Source organism: Alligator mississippiensis, chromosome 1, assembly GCF_030867095.1.
Source record: "Alligator mississippiensis isolate rAllMis1 chromosome 1, rAllMis1, whole genome shotgun sequence".
NCBI lineage: Eukaryota > Metazoa > Chordata > Crocodylia > Alligatoridae > Alligator > Alligator mississippiensis.
Genome location: NC_081824.1, coordinates 184,103,809 through 184,123,859, shown reverse-complemented (window position 1 = coordinate 184,123,859; position 20,051 = coordinate 184,103,809). Strand labels below are relative to the sequence as shown.

The 20,051-nt window shown below is 44.4% G+C and overlaps 1 protein-coding gene across 1 annotated transcript in view; it reads right to left on the bottom strand.

Annotated features, from left to right (window-relative positions):
- Window positions 1-19,218, bottom strand: part of SLC30A10 (solute carrier family 30 member 10) — a 29,215-nt gene extending 9,997 nt beyond the window's left edge. Inside the window, exon 1 of the mRNA XM_059717749.1 lies at window positions 18,768-19,218. Coding sequence (XP_059573732.1) covers window positions 18,768-19,218 — 451 coding nt within the window. The remainder of the gene's footprint in view (window positions 1-18,767) is intronic.
- Between the last annotated feature and the right edge of the window lie 833 nt (window positions 19,219-20,051).

Here is a 20,051-nt window from a genome sequence, read left to right as displayed (position 1 = left end):
CCCACGCACAGCGACAGCAGGTCGGACAGCATGTTGAAGGCGTCCGACACCAGCGCGATGGAGTTGCCCACGTAGCCCGACACCAGCTCGGCCGCAAAGAAGCCGGCCGTCAGCACCAGCAGCGCCAGCAGCCGGCACGTCTGCCCCGAGTAGCGCCCCATATCGCCGCCGCCCGCGCCCGCGCCCCTCGCCGCTTATATCCCGCCTGTCGCGAGCGGGGCGGGGCGGGGCCGGGCCGGGCCGGGCCGGGCGCTCCGCCTGCCCCAGCGCCGCCTTCCGCCCCGAGCCGGGCGAGCGGCCGGCTGCAGGGAGGGGAGAGCCCGCCTCTGGGCTTCTCTCGGCCCGGCCGGGAGGCGGGGGCAAGGAGGGACAGGGGGGCATGAAGTGACGAGGGCATGGGCCTGGGTTGGCCCAGCGCTACGAGCAGGAGCTAGGAAGCCCCTTCCCCTCTCCTTCCCTCCCCCTCTTTGCCCTCTTCACCCTCCCGCTTCCCCATTCCCCTCCCCCTTCCCTCTTCACCCCCGTCTTCCATCTTCTCTTATTCCCCTTCTTCTCTACCTTCCCTACCTCCTCTTTCCTGCCTCCTGCCCTCCCTCCCTTTCTTCTTCCCTTCCTCCTCTCTTCTTCCATCCCTTCTCCTTCCACTCTGCCCTCCTTTACTCTCTTCTCTTCCCCTTCCTCCTTCCTTCTCTCCCTCCCTCCTCTTCACTCTCTTCTTTTCCTTTCCTTCTCCTTCCGCTTCTCTTTCCCCTCTTCCCATTCTTCCTTCCCTCCCTCTCCTCTTCCCCCTTTCTGCCTTCCCTCTCCTTTCACCCTTCCTTCTCTCCTCCTTCCCCTCTTCCCCCTGGCTTTCCTCCGGGGCAGGCATGTCCCACCTCAAGCTGCGACTCCCACGGTGCCTGAAAAAAGGTGTTTGTACCCAAAATCTTGCAAAGAACTATTTTTTTCATCTATTTCGTTGGTCTAATAGATATCAGATTTATCCAAGAAGGGTGTTTGCGCCCAAAATCTTGCAAAGAACAATTTTTCCAACATTGAGTTGGTTTCATAAGAGATATCACAGCTGCCCGAAGAACCTTGTTTGCCTGTGTCGGTAGACCAACAGGGCTGCAACCTACACCCTCAGTCTCTAAAAGGATGCCTTTTGCAAAGTGCTACCCCCAGAAAAGATCTCACATCTACCCAAAAAGCCTTGCCTGCCTATGTCCTTAGACCAACACGGCTACAACCAACACCGCTAGAAAGCACCTGCTCCTCAACCACTGGCGGTTGCAAAAGCTTGAGGGAGTATTAGGGGGAGGGAACCGGGTTTGTATCACTTACTCCCCCTGCTGGATGCTTTTTAGCATCCATCTCTTCAAGCAAAATGATGAGAAGGGTTAGGTCAGCTCAGTTCTATTTCTCTTTCCACAGTTACCGTAGGACGCAAGAAAAGCTAGGAAATGCGTCTCTGCCACAGCTTATGTGGCAGGTTCTCTCAGAAACCTCAAAAGCATGGTATACCCAGCAACCCCTTGAATTCACCTGCTACAAAGCTGTTTCTAGAGCAGATGCGAGAATAATGAAAACTCCACAAGATGGTCTTTAACTTATCTTGTTTAGTCTGTCTAGATAGATCCATACTTCTTTAACTGGGAGGGGAGGGGGCACAAAGTTAGGAATACTTACTTTAAAATGCAAGAGGAAGATTTAGGCAGATGGAGCATCCTTTTCCACAATGGAATCTGTCCAGGACACTGGTGGACAAGACCACAATATCTAAAAGATGGCAAGTCTCATAAAAGTGTCCCCTTGGAATCATTCTGACATTTTGAGCTTTTGAATCAAAGGCTTGTGTGCCATCTACTGAATCACCAAATTGTATCCTGCCAACAAACTTAGGTATAAACACATAGGGACAGACAATTGCACATACTTATTTGGCACAGAGACTCTTCAACTGGTATCATTAGTAAATACTAAAAAAAAAAATCTATAAAGAACCCTCTATGCCATGTTTCTAGTATTATTCCTATTCTAAGGTGACACATTCCCCAAAAAATGGTGTGCATGCATGTGAGAGGGGAAAAAGTGCCTGTTAATATTATCATCACATAATCACCCACTCCCAGCATTTCAAAAGGAGAAGCAGAAAATTAAGTCATTTTCAACAGCTGTCTCCTAGGTTCTTGGAAGAGCTGGCAATGGCACTAGATTGCTAGGGGGTCCAAAAATAGACTTATAGTTTCACAGTAGCTAGGGTCAGGAGGGACCTGAACAGATCACCTAGCCTGACCCCCTAACACAGGCAGGAATGAATGCTGGGTTCACAAGACCCCAGACAGGTGATCGTCCAACCTCCTCTTCAATTTGCCCAAGGTAGGGGCGAGGACCACTTCCCTGGGAAGTCGGTTCCAGATCTTGGCCACCCTAACTGTAAAATATTGCCTTCTGATCTCTAACCTAAACCTATTCTCCATCAGCTTATTACCATTGTTCCTTGTCACCCCAGGTGGTGCTGGGGAGAAAAGGGCTCTACCTATTTGCTGTTGATCTCCCCTGATGAGTTTGTAGGCAGCCACCAGGTCCCCCCTCAGCCTCCTCTTGCTGAGGCTGAACAAGTTCAGGTCCTTCAGTCTCTCCTCGTAGGGCCTGTCCTGCTGCCCTCTCACCAAGCGGGTGGCCCTCCTCTGAACCCTCTCCAGGCTGGCCACATCCCTTTTGAAGTGCAGTTTCCAGTACTAGACACAGTACTCCAACTGCAGCCTGACCAAAGTCACAGAGAGGGAGTATCACTTCTCTGGACCAGCTTGAGATGCATCTTTGGATGCATGACAAGGTATGGCTGGCCTTGCTGGCTGCGGTCTGGCATTGGCGGCTCCTGTTCATCTTGGAGTCAATAATGACTCCAAGATCCCTTTCTGCCTCTGTGCTTTCAAGAGGGGAACTCCCCAGCCTGTACGTATGCTGTGGATTCCTTCTCCCAAGGTGCAGCACCCTGCATTTGTCTACGTTGAACCCCATCCTATTCTCATCTGCCCACTTTTCTGGTCTGTCTATACCTAGTTGCAGCCTCTCTCTCCCTTCAAGTGTGTCCACCTCACCCCACATCTTAGTGTCATCAGCAAACTTGGACAGCATGCTTTCCACCCCCTCATCCAAGTCGCTGATGAAGACGTTAAACAGTGCGGACCCAAAGACTGAGCCCTGGGGGACCCCACTGCTCACATCTCACCAGGTTGAGTACAACCCATCCACCACTACTCTCTGGGTGCACCCCATCAGCCAATGTTTTTACCCATCCAACTGTGTAGGCATCAATGTCACAGTCACTTAATTTATTGATGAGGATGGGGTGAGAGACAGTATCAAAGGGCTTCTTAAAGTCTAAAAAGACTACATCCACGGTGACACCATCATCCAAGGATTTAGTTACTTGGTCATAAAAGGCAATCGGGTTGGTCTGGCAGGACCTGCCTTTGATGAACCTATGCTGATTGCCCCTGAGCATGATCTTCCCTGCTGGCCCCCCACAGATGTGCTCCTTGATGATTCTCTCCAAGATCTTCCCGAGGAGCAAGGTGAAGCTTACAGGCCTACAGTTACTTGGGTCCTCCTTCCTCCCTTTCTTGAAAATTGGGACCACATTAACCAGTTTCCAATCCCCCAGCACCTGGCCAGATGACCATGAATGCTCATACAGCCAGGCAAAGTGCTCCACGATTATGCAAAATAATTATTATATAATAATTATTGCATAATTCTATTATGCAAAATGTTCTCTCTCTGATCTGCAGTAAGAAATCAGCCCCAATAAAATTATTAACCCTAATAAATAAGATAAAATGAAAAAAAAATCTAAGAATACAGAGAAGCAAAAGAAAAATGTTTCCTAAGAACTATGTCCAGTGAAAGTCTGGAGTATTTGAATTGAAAGGAACATTTTCATACTGGAACCATTATGTAAAACTCATAAGCCATCCTAAAATTTCACAGAAATTGACTGTACTTATCCCTTAGTTTGGCATCATGGACAACCAATAGATTGCTTGCTTTAAAAAGGCAAAAATATCTACACTACAGCAAAAAAGGGATCTTCAGTCTATCATAGTTTCTCATAACAGCTATCTTTAAAAAAAAAAAACAAACCCAACCTAATTTTGTTAATTTTTTAGAAGGTTGACAGGTGATCTTGTGGCCACCTACAAATTCATTAGGGGGATGCAGCAAGGCATTGGAGATGCTCCGTTTACCAGGACACCTCTTGGGGTAACTAGGATCAAGGGTCACAAACTGACAGAGAGCAGATTTAGGCTAGATATCAGGAAAAACTTCTTCATGGTAAAGGTGGCCAAAATCTGGAATGGGCTTCCAAGGGAGGTGGTGCTCTCCCCTACCCTGGGGGTCTTTTAGAGAAGGCTGGATATGCATCTGGCTGGGGTCATCTGACCCCAGCACTCTTTCCTGCCCAGGCAGGGAGTTGGGCTTGATGATCTGTTGAGATCCCTTCTGACCCTAGCATCTATGAATCTAGTGCTGGAGATGTGAAAGGATTGGATGATATTACAGTCAGTGGTGCTATGCCTTCATACATGTAATGGAGTTCAACTGAATTTTAAATGAACAGCAAAATGTACATGTAAGTAATGAACAAAGTAATATAGGAGACAAAATCCTGAATTTCTTCCACATGTTGATGTTAAGCATAGAGACAGAAAGAAGGTTGGGAAACTCAGACAATTCAAATTAGGAACAAAATCCAAGATAGCTTTCTCCCAGTTGAGGAGTAGAACTGTGTCCTTCTTGTGCTCACACATTCTCTCTCTCTAGCCCAGTGCACTCAGTTTCTCCTGCACAGGTGTCAGGGTTTCAGTGGGAAGAATTGAGAATACCACCATCTACCCCACCGCCCATACACAACACATGCAAAAGAGACTACCCTATAGCTTGGTGTTTAAGGTACTATTCTGGGCAGCTGGACGTGTGGGTAAACGTCTGCAAACTAAGGAAGAAAGTGCACTCGGGTCTCTCACTTCTGGAGTAAATGCTGTAACTCCTAAACTATTATATAATAAGGTGGGAACCATAACTTTCTGCTATAGCAGTATTAAAACAAAAAACAAAAAAACTGTCAGGAATACATTTTATAGGAAACTCAATCAATTTGTTAGGCATGCTCTGAGCACACTTAGTAGATGGAGATCCTCAAAGAATTAAGAGGAGGAACTCCTGGTTTTTGGATCCTGGTCACATGTAGATATTAATTAGACTTAAAAGCTGCTCAGAGGCTTGGACAGTTCTGGGTATGCACTGAAGTAGAACTCCAGGCACCTAAACTTATAGTCATGCAGGGACTCAAATACTGAAGTTAAGGGTTTCAAAGGATCAAATGGCAGAAGAGCAAGGAATTTTGGATTGAATTTTTTACTTAAGCACCTTGGTTTAGACACCCTAAAGCCTCCATAAAATGTGTAGGTCCTTTGGTGGATCTAAACCCAGATGCATCTCTGGGTTTGAAAACAAGCAGGCATCACACAGGTGTTTACACATGAGCCAATCACATTACTTGGGCATTATTTGTATATATTCTTGACATGTTCCACCACTACACAATAAAGAAACCTCCAATAATTAAAAAAATACAGATGCATAAAACTAAATGGCTATAAAGTATTTTTGAAGGCATACTCTAAAAGAAGTCTAAAAGAACTTCAGAAGAGGATAACTTTATTAAAATAATTCACTCGTTATTAGCCTTAAAATGCAATCAACAAATAGATTGTAAGAAAAAGGTTAAATAATGGTAGGAAAATAAATGCTGGCCGATTGTGCTAAACAGTGTTGCTCAAGGTATTGGCCCAGCAGCTCAATCCACAGGCTGTATGGGCCCTGTGCCACCCCCACCTGGTTCCATGTGCCAGGATCTATCCCTGAGCTGCGCTGCACACTGCTCCCCATGGACCCATGGGAGCCTTGCAGGCTGGATGATATGGCTCAGAGCTGGATCTGGCCTCTAGGCCAGAAGTTGAGCACCCTTGTGCTTAAAAAAAAACAAAAACAAAAATCAATAGTGAAAAAGAAAATGCCTTTATTAAATTACAAGTAGCCCCTGTGATAGTGTTAGATGGATAACTTTAAAAAGAGACTACACCTTTGATAATGTAATTTATAATTGCCAGTGAAAGCACTGGCATTCTGCCTGAAATCTACAATAGCATACTGCAGAACTATATCTTAGAATTAAAAAGAGGGATCAATGGCTCTTATCTTAGGAAAATATGTAGAACTGTATCTGGAGTGTCATGAACCATTGTAAGAAACCATGCATTTATGCTCTTAAAAAAAAAAAATGTTGACAGGTATGAGTAGTTTTGAATCCACTTCAAGAAATGTTTTAAAAACATCAGTTATTTTGAAGAAATTGTGCTAAAATTATCATCAGACAAACACGTCACCAGGTGGTGACTAATTTATTTTCTATCAAATATAATTAGAGAGGTGACTCAATAGGAAATTCAGAGCCAGTATCCATTCAGAACTTTAGCCTTGGGCATATTTTAACCCCATCACAGCTTCTTCCTCACTGCACATAGCAAATTCAGACTTCTGCTTTTCGAGACTTTGTACCTCTCTGAATTTCACTGCCCCTGCTCCTTTGATGTCCCTGCTGCTTTCTACTATGCTGGCCTATGCCTTCTGAAACCCCTGCTCATCAAGCCCTATTTCCAGCACAAAGTAACTTAACTTACCAAAGAAGAAGTGTCCATTTACCTTACCATTCAAGATAAGCAAATGACTTAGCTGAATACACCTGCATTATTTCTGTAACTATTGTCCCAACCTGTCCCTTCTCTATATTCTTGGTTAACTTCATTCACTAGAAGCAAATTAATTCCTCATTCTGATCCAGTAAGGTCTGTGTGGGCAGATTCTTCCATCGCCAGAGAGAGTTTTCTTGATTTCCTTGGGGCTCCCCTCTTACGAAGTTCTGCCTGCATTAATCCAATTGCAGTATCAGAACCTTGGACTGTAGCTTCTCTCAAGCAAGAACCATACATCTTTGCTCTTGTTCCTTAAGGGCTTAGCAGATTATTTTATGCTGTAATTTAATTGAATAAATGTAATTACAGATGGATGAAATATAATTGTAGTGCTAGCTAGAGGTGCACTGATACATTGGTCTGATATTGGACCAATATAAGGAAAACTGTCTGTATTGGAAGTTGTCCTGAAAGGGCCAATAATTTGGCTAATAAATGGCCTGTGCATGCATGCAGCCACAGCGCAGCATGTAGGCAGTGAGGAGCACAGCCAGGCAGCTTGAAGAGTGGTAGAAGAGGAGAGGGGAGGGAAGGGAAGGGAAGGGGCGTGTGGGTGCAGATCAAGGCCCCCTGCAGTGAGGGAGGAGTAGAGCTGGGGCAAGCAGTGCGCACTGGCGGGAGCTGCCCCCTCCCCTCTCCCTGTACCCCCCGGATGAGACACACCTCCATCCCGCGCCCACCCAGCCTGGCTGGGCAGCTCTTGCCCCAGCCCCTGTCCCAGCCCTGACTCCACTCCTTCCTCACCATGGGGGCCTTGATCTCCCCGCCATGCCATTTCCCTTCCCCCTCCACCTTTCCCTCCTACTTTCCCCTCCCCTTCCACCACAGCAGACTTACCAGTGGCACACAGCTCTTCAAGCTGTCCAGCTGGTATCAGAAATCAGATCGGTATTGGCCAACATGCCTCCTTAAAAATTGGCTATCAATATCGGCCCCCAAAATCTCTATCAGCGCACCCTTAGTGCTAGCCACTCATCCGGCATTTACAGTGACTAACCAAATTAGGTCCAGTAAAGTAAAGACAAACAGAAACCTATGCCCAAAACTTAAACTGAACACCATATCCTTTTAGTAGGTTAAAGAAAAGTTCAGCTCTCATTTTGGATTTTTTAAATTATTTCATCGCTCCTGATTTCAGATCAAATACTGTCAGAAAGGCTATAGTTGCAATTTCTGCATCCGGACCAGAAACAGGAATTGTCAGAAGTTTTATGAACAAGACAACTGAACATAACATAGAGGCTCTTTGGTGCCTACATTTTCCAGTTTGCCCAGCACCAATTTGTTAACAAGTTACAAGTAGAATCGATTTGTACTAGTACAGTGGTTTTCAACCTTTTTCATCAGCAGATCCCTTTGGAAATTCCGAATGGAGAGGTAGATCCCTTTGAATTGTAAGTGTGGGTATTCACATACTTTTGATTGATCACAGTCATATTTCACAGACCCCTCAGATATAGTCTGCAGAGCTCCCAGGCATCCACAGACCACAGGTTGAAAACCACTGTACTAATATGAATGAATGATAATGCCCTAAATTTGACATCATAACAATGTTTTTCCCCTATTAGTTTGAAGAGGAACAATAAGCCAATTGTTATTGCCATAGAAGGCGCGCAGAAATAGTTTTGATTGTATAGTGCAGCTGAGAAAAAGTTACAAAATAGCAACATATAGAGGTAATGTCAAATACTGCAACACACTGAAATTGCTTTTAATTCCATTAATCAAAATGTGTGCAGATGTCCTTTCAACAACTGTAGAAGTAAAATGCCAGACAAGCAGACATTTAAGAGAATTTGCTTGAAAAATCATATGTAAAAATAAAAAGTGGATATAATAGAGGAACTCACTTTTTTAGTTGCACACAAAACTTAAGTATCCTTTCAAGTGAGTGTTTCAAAACATACCGACTACTGTGGAAGACTGCTGTTATCAGTGTATTCTACCTATACCTTTCTGTTCCTAGCTCTGTTCACTATCCCCATTGTTCTTTCTTTTAGTTCTGCTCAAAAATATTCTTTCAAAATTGGCAGTACATCTTGGGAAGCTGCACCATGGGTCTAGGGGAACGTGAATTTTATCTCAGAATGCTACTCTAGTTAGTGGCAGCCTAAAATCAAGATTATCTGATGGCTATTCAATGTCCTGAGTGAAATATGTACAGCATCAATAAAGTTTGCAGTCCGCAGTGCAATCACCACTGTTACCCTTTAGCTAGATACAGACATTTAAATGAGTAGCAAATAGAGCACACCTTCACCTTGGGGGGTACATATCTTAAACTGAGTTCCACCATTTTTAACAAGTCGGTGTGAACCAAACTTCTCTTCTGTTATGGGCATAGACTGATTTCCAATCACTTATACTGGTAAAAGTGTAACATCTGTACCTGGCCATCACGGCAATCCTAAAACTATCCCACAGGAGAGACCAAGGATGATTGGACATGAATGATGAACCACTCTTGCAGTCTAGAGCCCATCTATACAAGACGTTTACTGCACCATTGACTAAACTGATGTACTTACAAGTACTATCCTGCTGTGGAGTAAAAAACAAAAACCACCAAAAAAACTCTACAGCAGTGCACATGTAGACACTGCCCAGCTGGGTGGGACATGAGGGTGCTTCAGTGCAAGGGCTGCCTGTCAGCTGTGTGACGGGCTGGCTGGCAGTGACCTAGCCCAGGGGTTCTGAAAGGGCAAAAGATGATTGGAGGACTTGGGATTCCCTTTCCTCACCAATCAGGGCATTGTGGTGTCCACTATACCCCCCGATTATGCCTGTTAGGTTCCCAGCATACATGCAAAAATCAGCCAGTGACTTCTCCATTGAAAAGTCAATTGAATTGTATGACAAAAAACCCTTAATTTTGCCACTTAGCATTGTTAAGCTACAGTTCAAGTCAACCCTGAGCTTGCACTAAACTTTTATGCATCATTGTTCTACAACCAAAGAACTGTGATGAGTTTAAACAGCACCTCAGCCTCGAGATTCTCTAATCTACTGTACTAACCTACTGTACAGTACTTAGATTAAAGAAGCTTTTCATGGCCTTGCATTTAGTTATCCAAGAGAGCTTTCATTTACTTACCATGCGCACCAGACATTGTTATGTGATTTACAAAGTCTGTCTATTGCTTTAGTGAGAACTGTGTCACCGAAGGATAGAGGGTAATGATGCTGTTGGTAGGTCAGGAGGTTGCTTTCTCTGATTTAATTATTCTAAGCTGTTCTGTTTTGGGTAAGCTTTGCTTTCTCTGCTTGTACAGGTCCTAAAATTTTTCCAGTGAAACTTTTTTTGTTTAATATAAAATACCTTTAATCAAAGTGCAAACAATTAAATTTTAATTTGTTTTTGATGGAACGGTTTCCTTCACACATTAAATAACATTTTGTATCAGAAAAAAGTGGGGAAAAAGTAAAACAATTTTTATAAAAACAACATGAAAGGACTTTCCCTTCACCATAAACTAAAGTTCTTGAAATATTTCCATTTGAATAGTTTCTGTTGAGAGATCAAAAACATTTGCAGAAAAAAAATGAACAAAATTTATTTCACAGACTTTTATGTAATATCATTATCATTTTTATAAGATATCATGTTGACAAGTGATTCTTCAACATTTTTCTTGCCTGTCTTAAAGATTCTAGGCTAGGATAAGCTGATACAAATCACTGAGGCTTCACTGGAGTCAAAGAAGCTTTGCTAGTTTGCATACAGCTGAAAATGTGGCTATCCATTGGCATAAAACTTAGCTAAACTGATTTCAGCATAAAAAAATTCAGAAGAGATTTCTGAGGGTTATTTGGCATATTATTTCAAATAAAGAATTTGGCAGGCCTCCAAGATACACAGTTCAACAACTGTTAACTAATAAACATTGCAAATTGCTTTCAATTTTCATCTCTTTTTTTTATCCTTTTTTAAAATTTTTATTATTGCAATTACCTTAAGTAAACTAATAAGTCTCAGTGATTATAAATGTGAATGCAACTGTGCATTTCAGACTAGATAGGGCTCTCAGTTACATACATACAAACCCAATGACCTTCTTGAGGGTTGTACAGAGGCCACTGACAGCAGAATATGGCCCTTTGTTCATCATTACTTACTGTTGCAAGCAAATAAGGGTTAAATAACACAATGCATAATAGTATTCTATAGAAGGATCTATTGTGCAACTATTGATTTGTGAACTTGAGCACTTTACTTCTGGTGAACCTCACTTTTGACACCCACCTGTCCAAAAATAAATTTAAATTGGAGGGCTTAGGGTATGCACCACTTAGTAGCTTCTTAGTGCCATCCTCATGATGAATACATCACTAAACCAGGGTGTGGCAAAGTGGGGCTCCCCAACTAGCCACAGTGCTAGTTTCCCCACTTGCCTTTGGGCACACCACCCACCTGACTCATCTGCCATGCCTTGTTCTTAATTAATTACAATGTTAATTAAGGCGGGAGGCTGCCCATTCTTGCCCCAATGCCAGGGGGCACTATCTGCGGCTCCGTACCTCCCCTACACTGCAACCCATACCTCACAGATGGCATCCACTGATGTTAAATCTCACCAGCCCCACACTGGGCCCCAGAATCCTCCAATCAGGACCCTTCTAAGATCCCTCCATTCAAGGCTGCCTAGCTCCCTGAAACTATTTTCCCTCTCAGGCGTGGTCCCCCCCACAGACCTTTGGCCACACAGGCCCTGGCCTCACCTCCAAGGCCAGTCGGAACCCCAGACCCTCAGCTCTGGGCATCCCTCATGGTGGGCCCCTGGCCCTTTTGACTGTTCTGGTCCTGGCCCCAGCGTTTAGTCGAGGGTACTCTACATCAGGCCTCTGAGCCTCTAGCCTCACTCTCGCTCCTGGGTCTGCCTTCTGGCCCTATAGGGGTTAACCCACCCAGTTGTGGGAGCTGGGGTACCTCACACCATGACTGGTGTTCCAGGGCATCACGGGGACTCTCACTCCCCGCCTGGAGCAGCAGGTCATTGCGCTAGATTATAGATATAGATACACTGGGCTCTCATCCCTCTGGTTCCCCCCACCCCTTCACTAGGGTTCCTTATCTCTGCCCCCACCACTCCCTCACTTGGGGCCATGGGGCTTCCCTCCCTAGTGGGCTCATGTGGCCATAGCCATGCCTGGCCCCAACTACCTTTCCTCAGGGTCTTGCACCTCACAGGGCTCAGGTGGCCACAGCTGTGCCTGGCCCCCACTCTTCCTCCTCAGGCTCTTGTACCCCATGGGGCTCAGGTGGTCTAAGCCATGCCTGGTCCCCACTACCTCCGATGTTACCGGACCCACCCGAAGGTGAGGGCTAGGGTTAAGTCTCCCCTACCCACCTTTCACTGGGGTGATAACTGGCCTGGCATTCCTGGGGGCTCCCGTGCCACTGAGAGCCCCACCAGGCCACTCACTCCCAGCAGGGTGCAGTTTTAAGTCATTCCCAGGACCAGGACCCTCCAAACCATCCCCTACAGCTCCTGCCTTACCTCTAGGATGTTATGGAGCCTTGCAGCCAGGCAATGTTACTGCCTGCCTTGCCAGCAGGGAACTGATCTGTTTATATAGGCAGCCAGGAATCTAAAATGGCCACCGCAATCAAGCACCTGCTGGCTGCTTGGCTCCGGTCTTGAAGTGGCAGGCACCAACAGTGCCCTGCCACACACCTTCCCCCTTAAAATAGTACCTGGGGGAGGTTTCCCCTGCTGTTCCTCCAAAGCAGGCTCCCCTCAGAGCCTGTAAGAGCCCTCAAGTGGCAAGCATCCCCAAAGGTGCTCCGCCACACACCTCCCCTCTTTGAATGACATTCGGTGGGGCTTCACTTGGCTGCCTTCCCTGCTGGCTTTGTCCCAGCCTACTGCAGCCCCTGCCATGTGAGGAACGCCAAAGGTGCTCTGCCACATAGGGATAATGATGCCAATCATTTGAGAGGGCTCTGAGTTTTATTTGTGAAAAGCACCACAAAATGTGGGGTTATTGTGTATTGTTATATGCGGCAGTCTTACATCTTGACAAAAAAAGTTTTCCAGGTTATCAATCTGGGGCAGACTCACTCTTTCGTAAGTGTATTTGTAAGATAAACAAATACACTCACTAACCATGTCTCATTTCTAAATGTAGATGAATGTAGTATAATTTTTTCAAAGATTTATAATTAGGGTAGGTTTTCATAGGAGGAATAGAAGGTTCATAGTCATATTCAAAAAAGCACCTTTTAGAGCAGAACTGCAATTAATTGCAGACTTTATGGAAGTCTCCCTATTGGCAACCTCAGACCTGGGATCTGTTCCCTGCTGTCACTGACTTCCTCACCTCAACCCCAAATGAAAACAGGGAACTTGTCAAAGACTCCACTTTCAAATACTGTACAATGAAGGAGAGGATTGCTTGACTCAAATGCAGAAAGGAAAAAGAGCTGGATGTAGGGAGCAGAGGAAGGTGTAAATTGGGACAAGTACATTGAGGGGAAGATTGGTTGAAAGCAGTCTCAGAATTTCCTTGCCGTTGGCCCGTGGCAACGCGTAGGGGGTGCATGTGCACCCCCTGAGAGTGCTGGTGCACTCCCTGACAGGCCGCGCTCCCTGCTTAGGTGATCGTCGGTGGGGCAGGCGGGAGCGCCAGTGCCCCTCTGAGAGTGCCAGCTGGGGAGTGGGAGCACCAGATGAAGTGCTGCAACTACTTTCGGGAGCACTGCAACCACTTCTGGGAGCACTGAAGCCACTTCCCAGTCCGCATGTTCGGCCACAGGGGGACCCCCACTGCCCCGATTGCTGACTGGTTGCTGGAGGGGCACGTGCGCCCCCTGACTAAGGTGGCACTCGTCGCCCATGCTGTTGGCAAATATATGTTAAACCCACTGGCAAAGTATCCTAGAGGACAACCTACTACTCTGCTATCAGTTACTCAGTTAGCTCAAATGATAGAAGTTGCTGAGATAAATCTAAAAGTTCCAGCCCTACTGAGGATCCATCTGGGTGTCAAGATAATACCATATAATAACATTTTTCCAGGAGAAAAATAGTATGAAATTACATAATTAAGGACTGCCTCATTGTGCATATGCACAGGCAACCTCAATTCTGGCATTTTTTTGAAACCATATTTATATCATCTTTTTTTTTTTTGCTTGTAATTTATAATGCACAAACAATCAGGGCTCCATATTGTACTAAGCACTGTGTTCTGAACTACAGTCACTACCTCCAAAGAATTTACAATCTAGCCTTTGTTCAAAACAATCTCTTTCAAAACACCATACTTTATAACAATCGGTTCCCAACCTCAGGGCACGACCCAAATCGGGGTCATGGGGGGTCCTCAGTAGGGTCATGAAGGGCCCACACACACACACCCTCACATCCGCAGCCCATCAGTGGCAGGCAGGCAGGACCACTGTGCACAAAGGGGGCAATAGCAGTTCCCTTCCTCCTCTGCCCACTGGGCCACCGCTGCTGCACGCCGCTCCCAGCAGCCCCACAGCACCGGTTTGGGAGGTCCTGTTGGTGTCCAATTTAGGGTCACAGCAAAAAAGTTGGGAACCACTGCTTTATAGCAGAGTATAAAAATTACATTTACTCCCCGATTTGTCCCAATTCCTTTACTATGGCTCCACTATCATATAGAAAACACATCTAAACCACGTTTTCCAGTCAGGACATTAGACATAAATGCATTTGACATATCACATGAAATCGCTTGTTTCCTGGCCAGATCTTTCAAGATAAATATGGGGGCGTCTACACATGTGCTTTACTGCAGAGCTGACTGATTAGCTCCACAGTAAAGCATCACCATCTACACATGTGGCACTATTAGGCTGAAGTAAACCAATTAACTCCACTGTATGACAGTACTGCCCGACACAAATACTATACTACTGCGGAGTTATTTACTTCATCACAGTGCACATGTAGACAGTGATCAGGGCTGGCTACAGCATGGAGGTGCTACAGTGCAGGGCTACCCGGTAGGGAGCCCCTGCACAGTAGCACTTTCATGCCCCTCCACAGCATGTTGAGGCAGGGTAGAGCAGCTACAGGCAGGCAGGCTGGCCCCCAGGCCACCTGCCACCCAGGGCTCTGCCACTCAAGCTCAATGTGCTGCTGTCTTGGGTGCACATATAAATGCTTCACCCGAGAGCAATAAACTCCAGCACAAACTACACTGGAGTTTATTGAATCACATTAATAGCATGTGTAGATGTGCCCACACACACACACACACACACACACACACACACACACACACACAGCTTTCTCTCTATTTATGCTGTACACGCATTCCCGGAGAACAGTGCATAAATTGAATTCACACAAAGCAAACCCACTTTACAATGTAACAAATAGGGATCAGTTCCCATGGAGGTGAGGAAGGGAGGGAGGGAGTGAGGCTGGGACTAGGGAAGGGGCAGAGGAAAGGGTGCTGCTCCCAGGGCTACACAAGGTGGCAAAAAAGAGGGAACAAAGTGGCACTGACCCCAACCCCGGCTGCAGCGGCCCCAGAAGCGGCTGGCACCAGGTGCCTGCAGCCGCTGGGTTTCACCATGCTCCACCTGTCCCCACTCACCTCTGCCCCTGGGCTGCACTGTGCCCTGGTGCAGGCAGCTGGTTTCAGCTGCTCCCGGGGCTGCTGTAGCTGGGGCTGGGATGAGTGGGGACACAGCCCTTTCCCCTCCCCCCACAGACTTACCTGTTTGGGTGGGGGGCATCTATGCTAATCACATAAGAGCGAATTTACCTCGCATATAATGGATTATGGGTCTAAATATGCTCATCGCATAAGAGTGAATTTGCTTATAAAGAACCCGAAAAAAATCAAGGGAAACCTGTATATCTTCTCCCCCACCCCCAGACTAGTCCATCTATTGAAATAGAAAATTGATATAGAAACTTCCAGATCATTGCTCATCTTTTGCACACTTCAGTTTTCTTCTATTCCAAGAGCTGCCTGAGCATGTGAAAATGGTACAACAGTTTGAAACATCCTACATCAACTGCTGCTAAGATTACTATATGGTCTGGTAATAGTCAGGGAAAATTATTTTTCTTGCCTTGAGAGACTTGGCTATAGTACACCCAATCTTATAAGGTACTTGAAACATTTGTCTTTTATGCTCAAGTGAGTGTACCCCAGGAGGTGGGAAACAAGTTCAAAGCCTCCTCTGCACAATTCAGATCTCCTACTTCTCAAAAGAATTCTCTAACACCTGGGGTATTGCCACCTTGTCATTTTCTTACCACTATTGGCTCATTGGCTATTTAAGTATTAGTGTGAAGTGTAATAGCTCCCTTAGGGAGACAGAGCAACCCACAACAGAACAGAACTCATAACAATATGGGCTATTTAGGAATAAGATGAAGGAAATGACCACCTCTTTCTCCATTTTGGGAATATAGGGGACCTATACACATGCCCAACACTTGTTCCAAAACGTGCAAATTAGCATGCTCCAAAAGCCTCCGCACTCGTGTATTCAGCACCCCCACACTTCAATTGGTGGTAGAGGCACTTTAACCAAAGCTCATTGAACAAGGTTTGGTTAAAGCACTCCCAAGGCCATTTTGAAGCACAGGATGCTGAATACACAAGAGACTGCAGGCACTTTAATTAAAGCAGCTCCTGACAGCCACTCTAATTAAAGCCCCACCCACACCCACACCCCAAAGCACATGTAAAGATGCCCATAGTATGAAAACTTTCTCCAGATTAAACTGTACAGGTCTAGTTCAACTCTGTTTTCTGAATAATTTTAGATTAGCCAAAACCACATCTTTCAGTGACTGAGCTATTCACCTCACAGCATTTGTCCAAGGCTCGAGTTCAGTGGTAGTTTTACTTATAAAGAGCTGAGGAATCTGATCTACTGTAAAAACAGGTGTAACTTTTGACTGTGCACAGTCTGATCTAACTACCACCACATTTCTATTTCTTGCAAGATGCAGCCCTGAAGGGCATCCCTCTTATTGGTGAAAAAGACTTGAAAAGGGCCTCAATTTATTCTCTCCCATCTTGTGTTTTTTTTTAATAAAGATAACATGGAGGAGAATAACATTAAAATGGGAATCAATTTAGCCCAAACATAACTTGTGGTACAGTCTCATTCAGTGCAACATCACAGTTTCTGGCCATAGGAATTTTAATGATATCTTCATCCAGAACTACAGATACAAATAAATCTAAATATATAAAAAGGCAAGTCCTAGGAACTAGGCAACTATATTGAACCCAACACAGAGATATGGCTGCCATGGTTCCCCTGCTTTACCTGTGGCAGGTTAGGGACTTAGGTCTATATTGTGTCAGGACTGAGGGTAGACTTGTATAGAGATTATGGTTGTATGGCATGGTTTGGATAGGGATGATCCTGCCTCAGGCTGGAGGTCCCTTTCCAGCCCTATTTCTATGACCCTATGATTCTCATACTGATCTACAAGCAAAATCCCACAGAATGTGTAAGGGAAGTTTCCACAGGTGAAACAATGGTAAGACTGGATAATCAGCAATATTGTGGTGTAAGAAAGGGCATTTAAGGGAAACTATGGAGTTTTTATGCACGTAAAGGTGTTTGTGTACACAGGAGGAGAGGACAGGCTTGTTAAGTGCTATTCTACTCCCAAAATCAACGGTGAATAGTGACATCTCTATAAATAAGTCTATGCCTTTGCCTAGTCAGTCAGATCTGCTCATTTTAGTGTTAATAATTTAAAAATATACAACAGAAACCCTTTACAACTCCTTATGTTAGCCCTGCAGAAGAAATTCAGTTAATAGTAGGGGAAGCATTTCTCCTGTGTATCAGTAGAAATGTTCATGAAATTCCAGACAGTTACAGCCAGTGATAGCTGTGAATGCCATTGACGTCAGCAGATTGCCCAGGTGTTACTGAAGGTATAGTATGAAGACAGGTGGTTTGCAGTGTCATAATTCAAGGACTTTATTTGTCCAACAGAATCTCTTTTACTGACAATAGTGCAATTAGACTATCTTGATTTCTGTATCCCAGGTTAAATTTGAGCAAAGAGCATTTTCTTATAAACTGGGTCACATTTGATATGGAAATAGACATGGAGCCCTAATGCATTCTTTTTATAAACTATATCTAAAAAGCACCTTTTAGAGCAGAACTGCAATTAATTTAACCTAACCTATTTTTTAAAGAATTAGAGGGAATGATTTTAACAGTATGGAGTGGTAACATAGCAGAGATAAGAGGAAAGAGGCAGAGGGATAAGAAAGTAATTCTTGAAAATGATTATAGAACTCTCTTATATTGCAGATATTAAAGGACCACTGGTATCCTATGCTTGGGATATGGACCAAAATCCACACCAGGGTTAAGCAACTCAAATCCTATTGAGCTCAATGGGAGTTCCACTGTATCTCTCAGGACTGAATTTGATTCTTGGTCTCTTTCTAAAGGTGTGGTGAGAAGGGAATAGTTTCTTCCAACACAGATGAATAAAATGTGCATCTTCGATTGAGATTCCAAAGCTTTCCAAGAATTGTTATTACACAGAGGTCCAATTGAAATTAGTGAGCTATGTGGCTAGATTTCCTAATTGTCTTTGAAAATCTGTCTTTGCTTTTAGATGATCGTCTGTGTCTATTCCTTATACTTTTCTTGAAGTCTTCAGAGAAATGATGTTGTACTTTAACTGCAGTCTAACACGTTAGAGCACGTATGGAGAAAATGTCTTCCTAATATCATTACTTGGTGACATTTTCAAAAGGCAAATCCATTACTTGGGACACCATTTAGTTCAGAAATGTATTAGGAAACAAACAGGAGATACCTTTGCAAAATAGACATAAAGAGTCAGTCTCAAACATGACATCTACTGCCTATTGCCATCAAAACAATGAAAAAAACTTTAAATATTTTACTTACTCACCATAAAGAAATATTAAAGGGGAGGCTAAATACAGAGAGTCAAGCAATTGCAATAGATTACTTACCTGTCTCAATGTCCTCTTGGGCAATGGATACTTGACAATAACAACAGTCCATGAAGATAACATAACTGAACATGTTGAAGAAGAGACCGGCAATTCCTACAATGAGGACAAACAGTGGTTCTTTGGTCTTTTGTGGATTCAGATACCTCTTAATGGCTTCAATAAAGATGCTGACCATCAGTGCAGTAGCAAAGACAGAATTGCCAAAGGCACCCAATACATCTGCCCGGGAAAAGCCAAAAGTGCTCCTTTTGTGCCATCTGACATGACTGAATCGGACACCGAGCAACCCTATGATCATGGAGATGAAGTGAGAAAGGACAGCAAAAGCATCTGAAGCTAGAGCCAGGGAGTTACCAATGTATGCTACTGATATCTCCACAATAAAGAGTAGCAGGCTCACAACACACATTAAGATGAGCCTGCTGCTCCTTCCCGAGTATCGTCCCATTGCTATTCCCTCAATAGTCTTGGTCCTACAAGATGTAATGGTTGTGGCTGGAACTCTGCAACACTCCCCTCTGCCTGTCAGCGCTGTTCACGTTTGGCACTTTTATAGGATGCACTAAAACAATAAAATCAGTTTAAAGTGCAATTTAGCAAGAGCCGGTCACGTGCAGTCTGCCCAGAAGATTTAGCTTCGCTTCTGCATCCTTCTGTGATGTGGGAATTTTTTATATGAATTACAGATAAAGTGGGGGAGACATTTCATAATGTAGTCTGAACCCCAATACCAGGGCACTCAGAGAGAACCGCCACTACCACCACCAGAGTCTCGAGCACAAGAGAGATCTCCAAAACAAAAGGGATAACCAAAACATTTGGTGGAGCAGGAAGTTTAAATGATAGCAGATGCATTTTATTTTCTCAAAGGGTTTTCTACAACCTCTCTTCTATAAAATTCAGCCATTCCTTTGGCCAATAATTTTTAATTTTAGTTCTAGAGAAAAAAAACCATGCACGCTCAAGTTCTACATTATGACACAATCAATAAACAGAGTTTATCAATACAGCAAATGGATCGTGCCAGAGATGTAATTAAAATGAAGATACTATTCAAGGGCCAACTTTTTCAAGAGGAGTTAATTGGAACCTTTATTTTGCATGCATTAATTTGCAACAATTACATACATATGCATTAATCCACAAAATTGTTTATGCCTGAAGGCCACTAATGAAAAATGTAACCTCTAGGATGTAAAAACTGCACATGGTGGCATTTAGTTTTAATATGCAAACTTCTCCTAGGCTTTCTAACTGTAAAAACAAGCCTCCTGGGTTTGC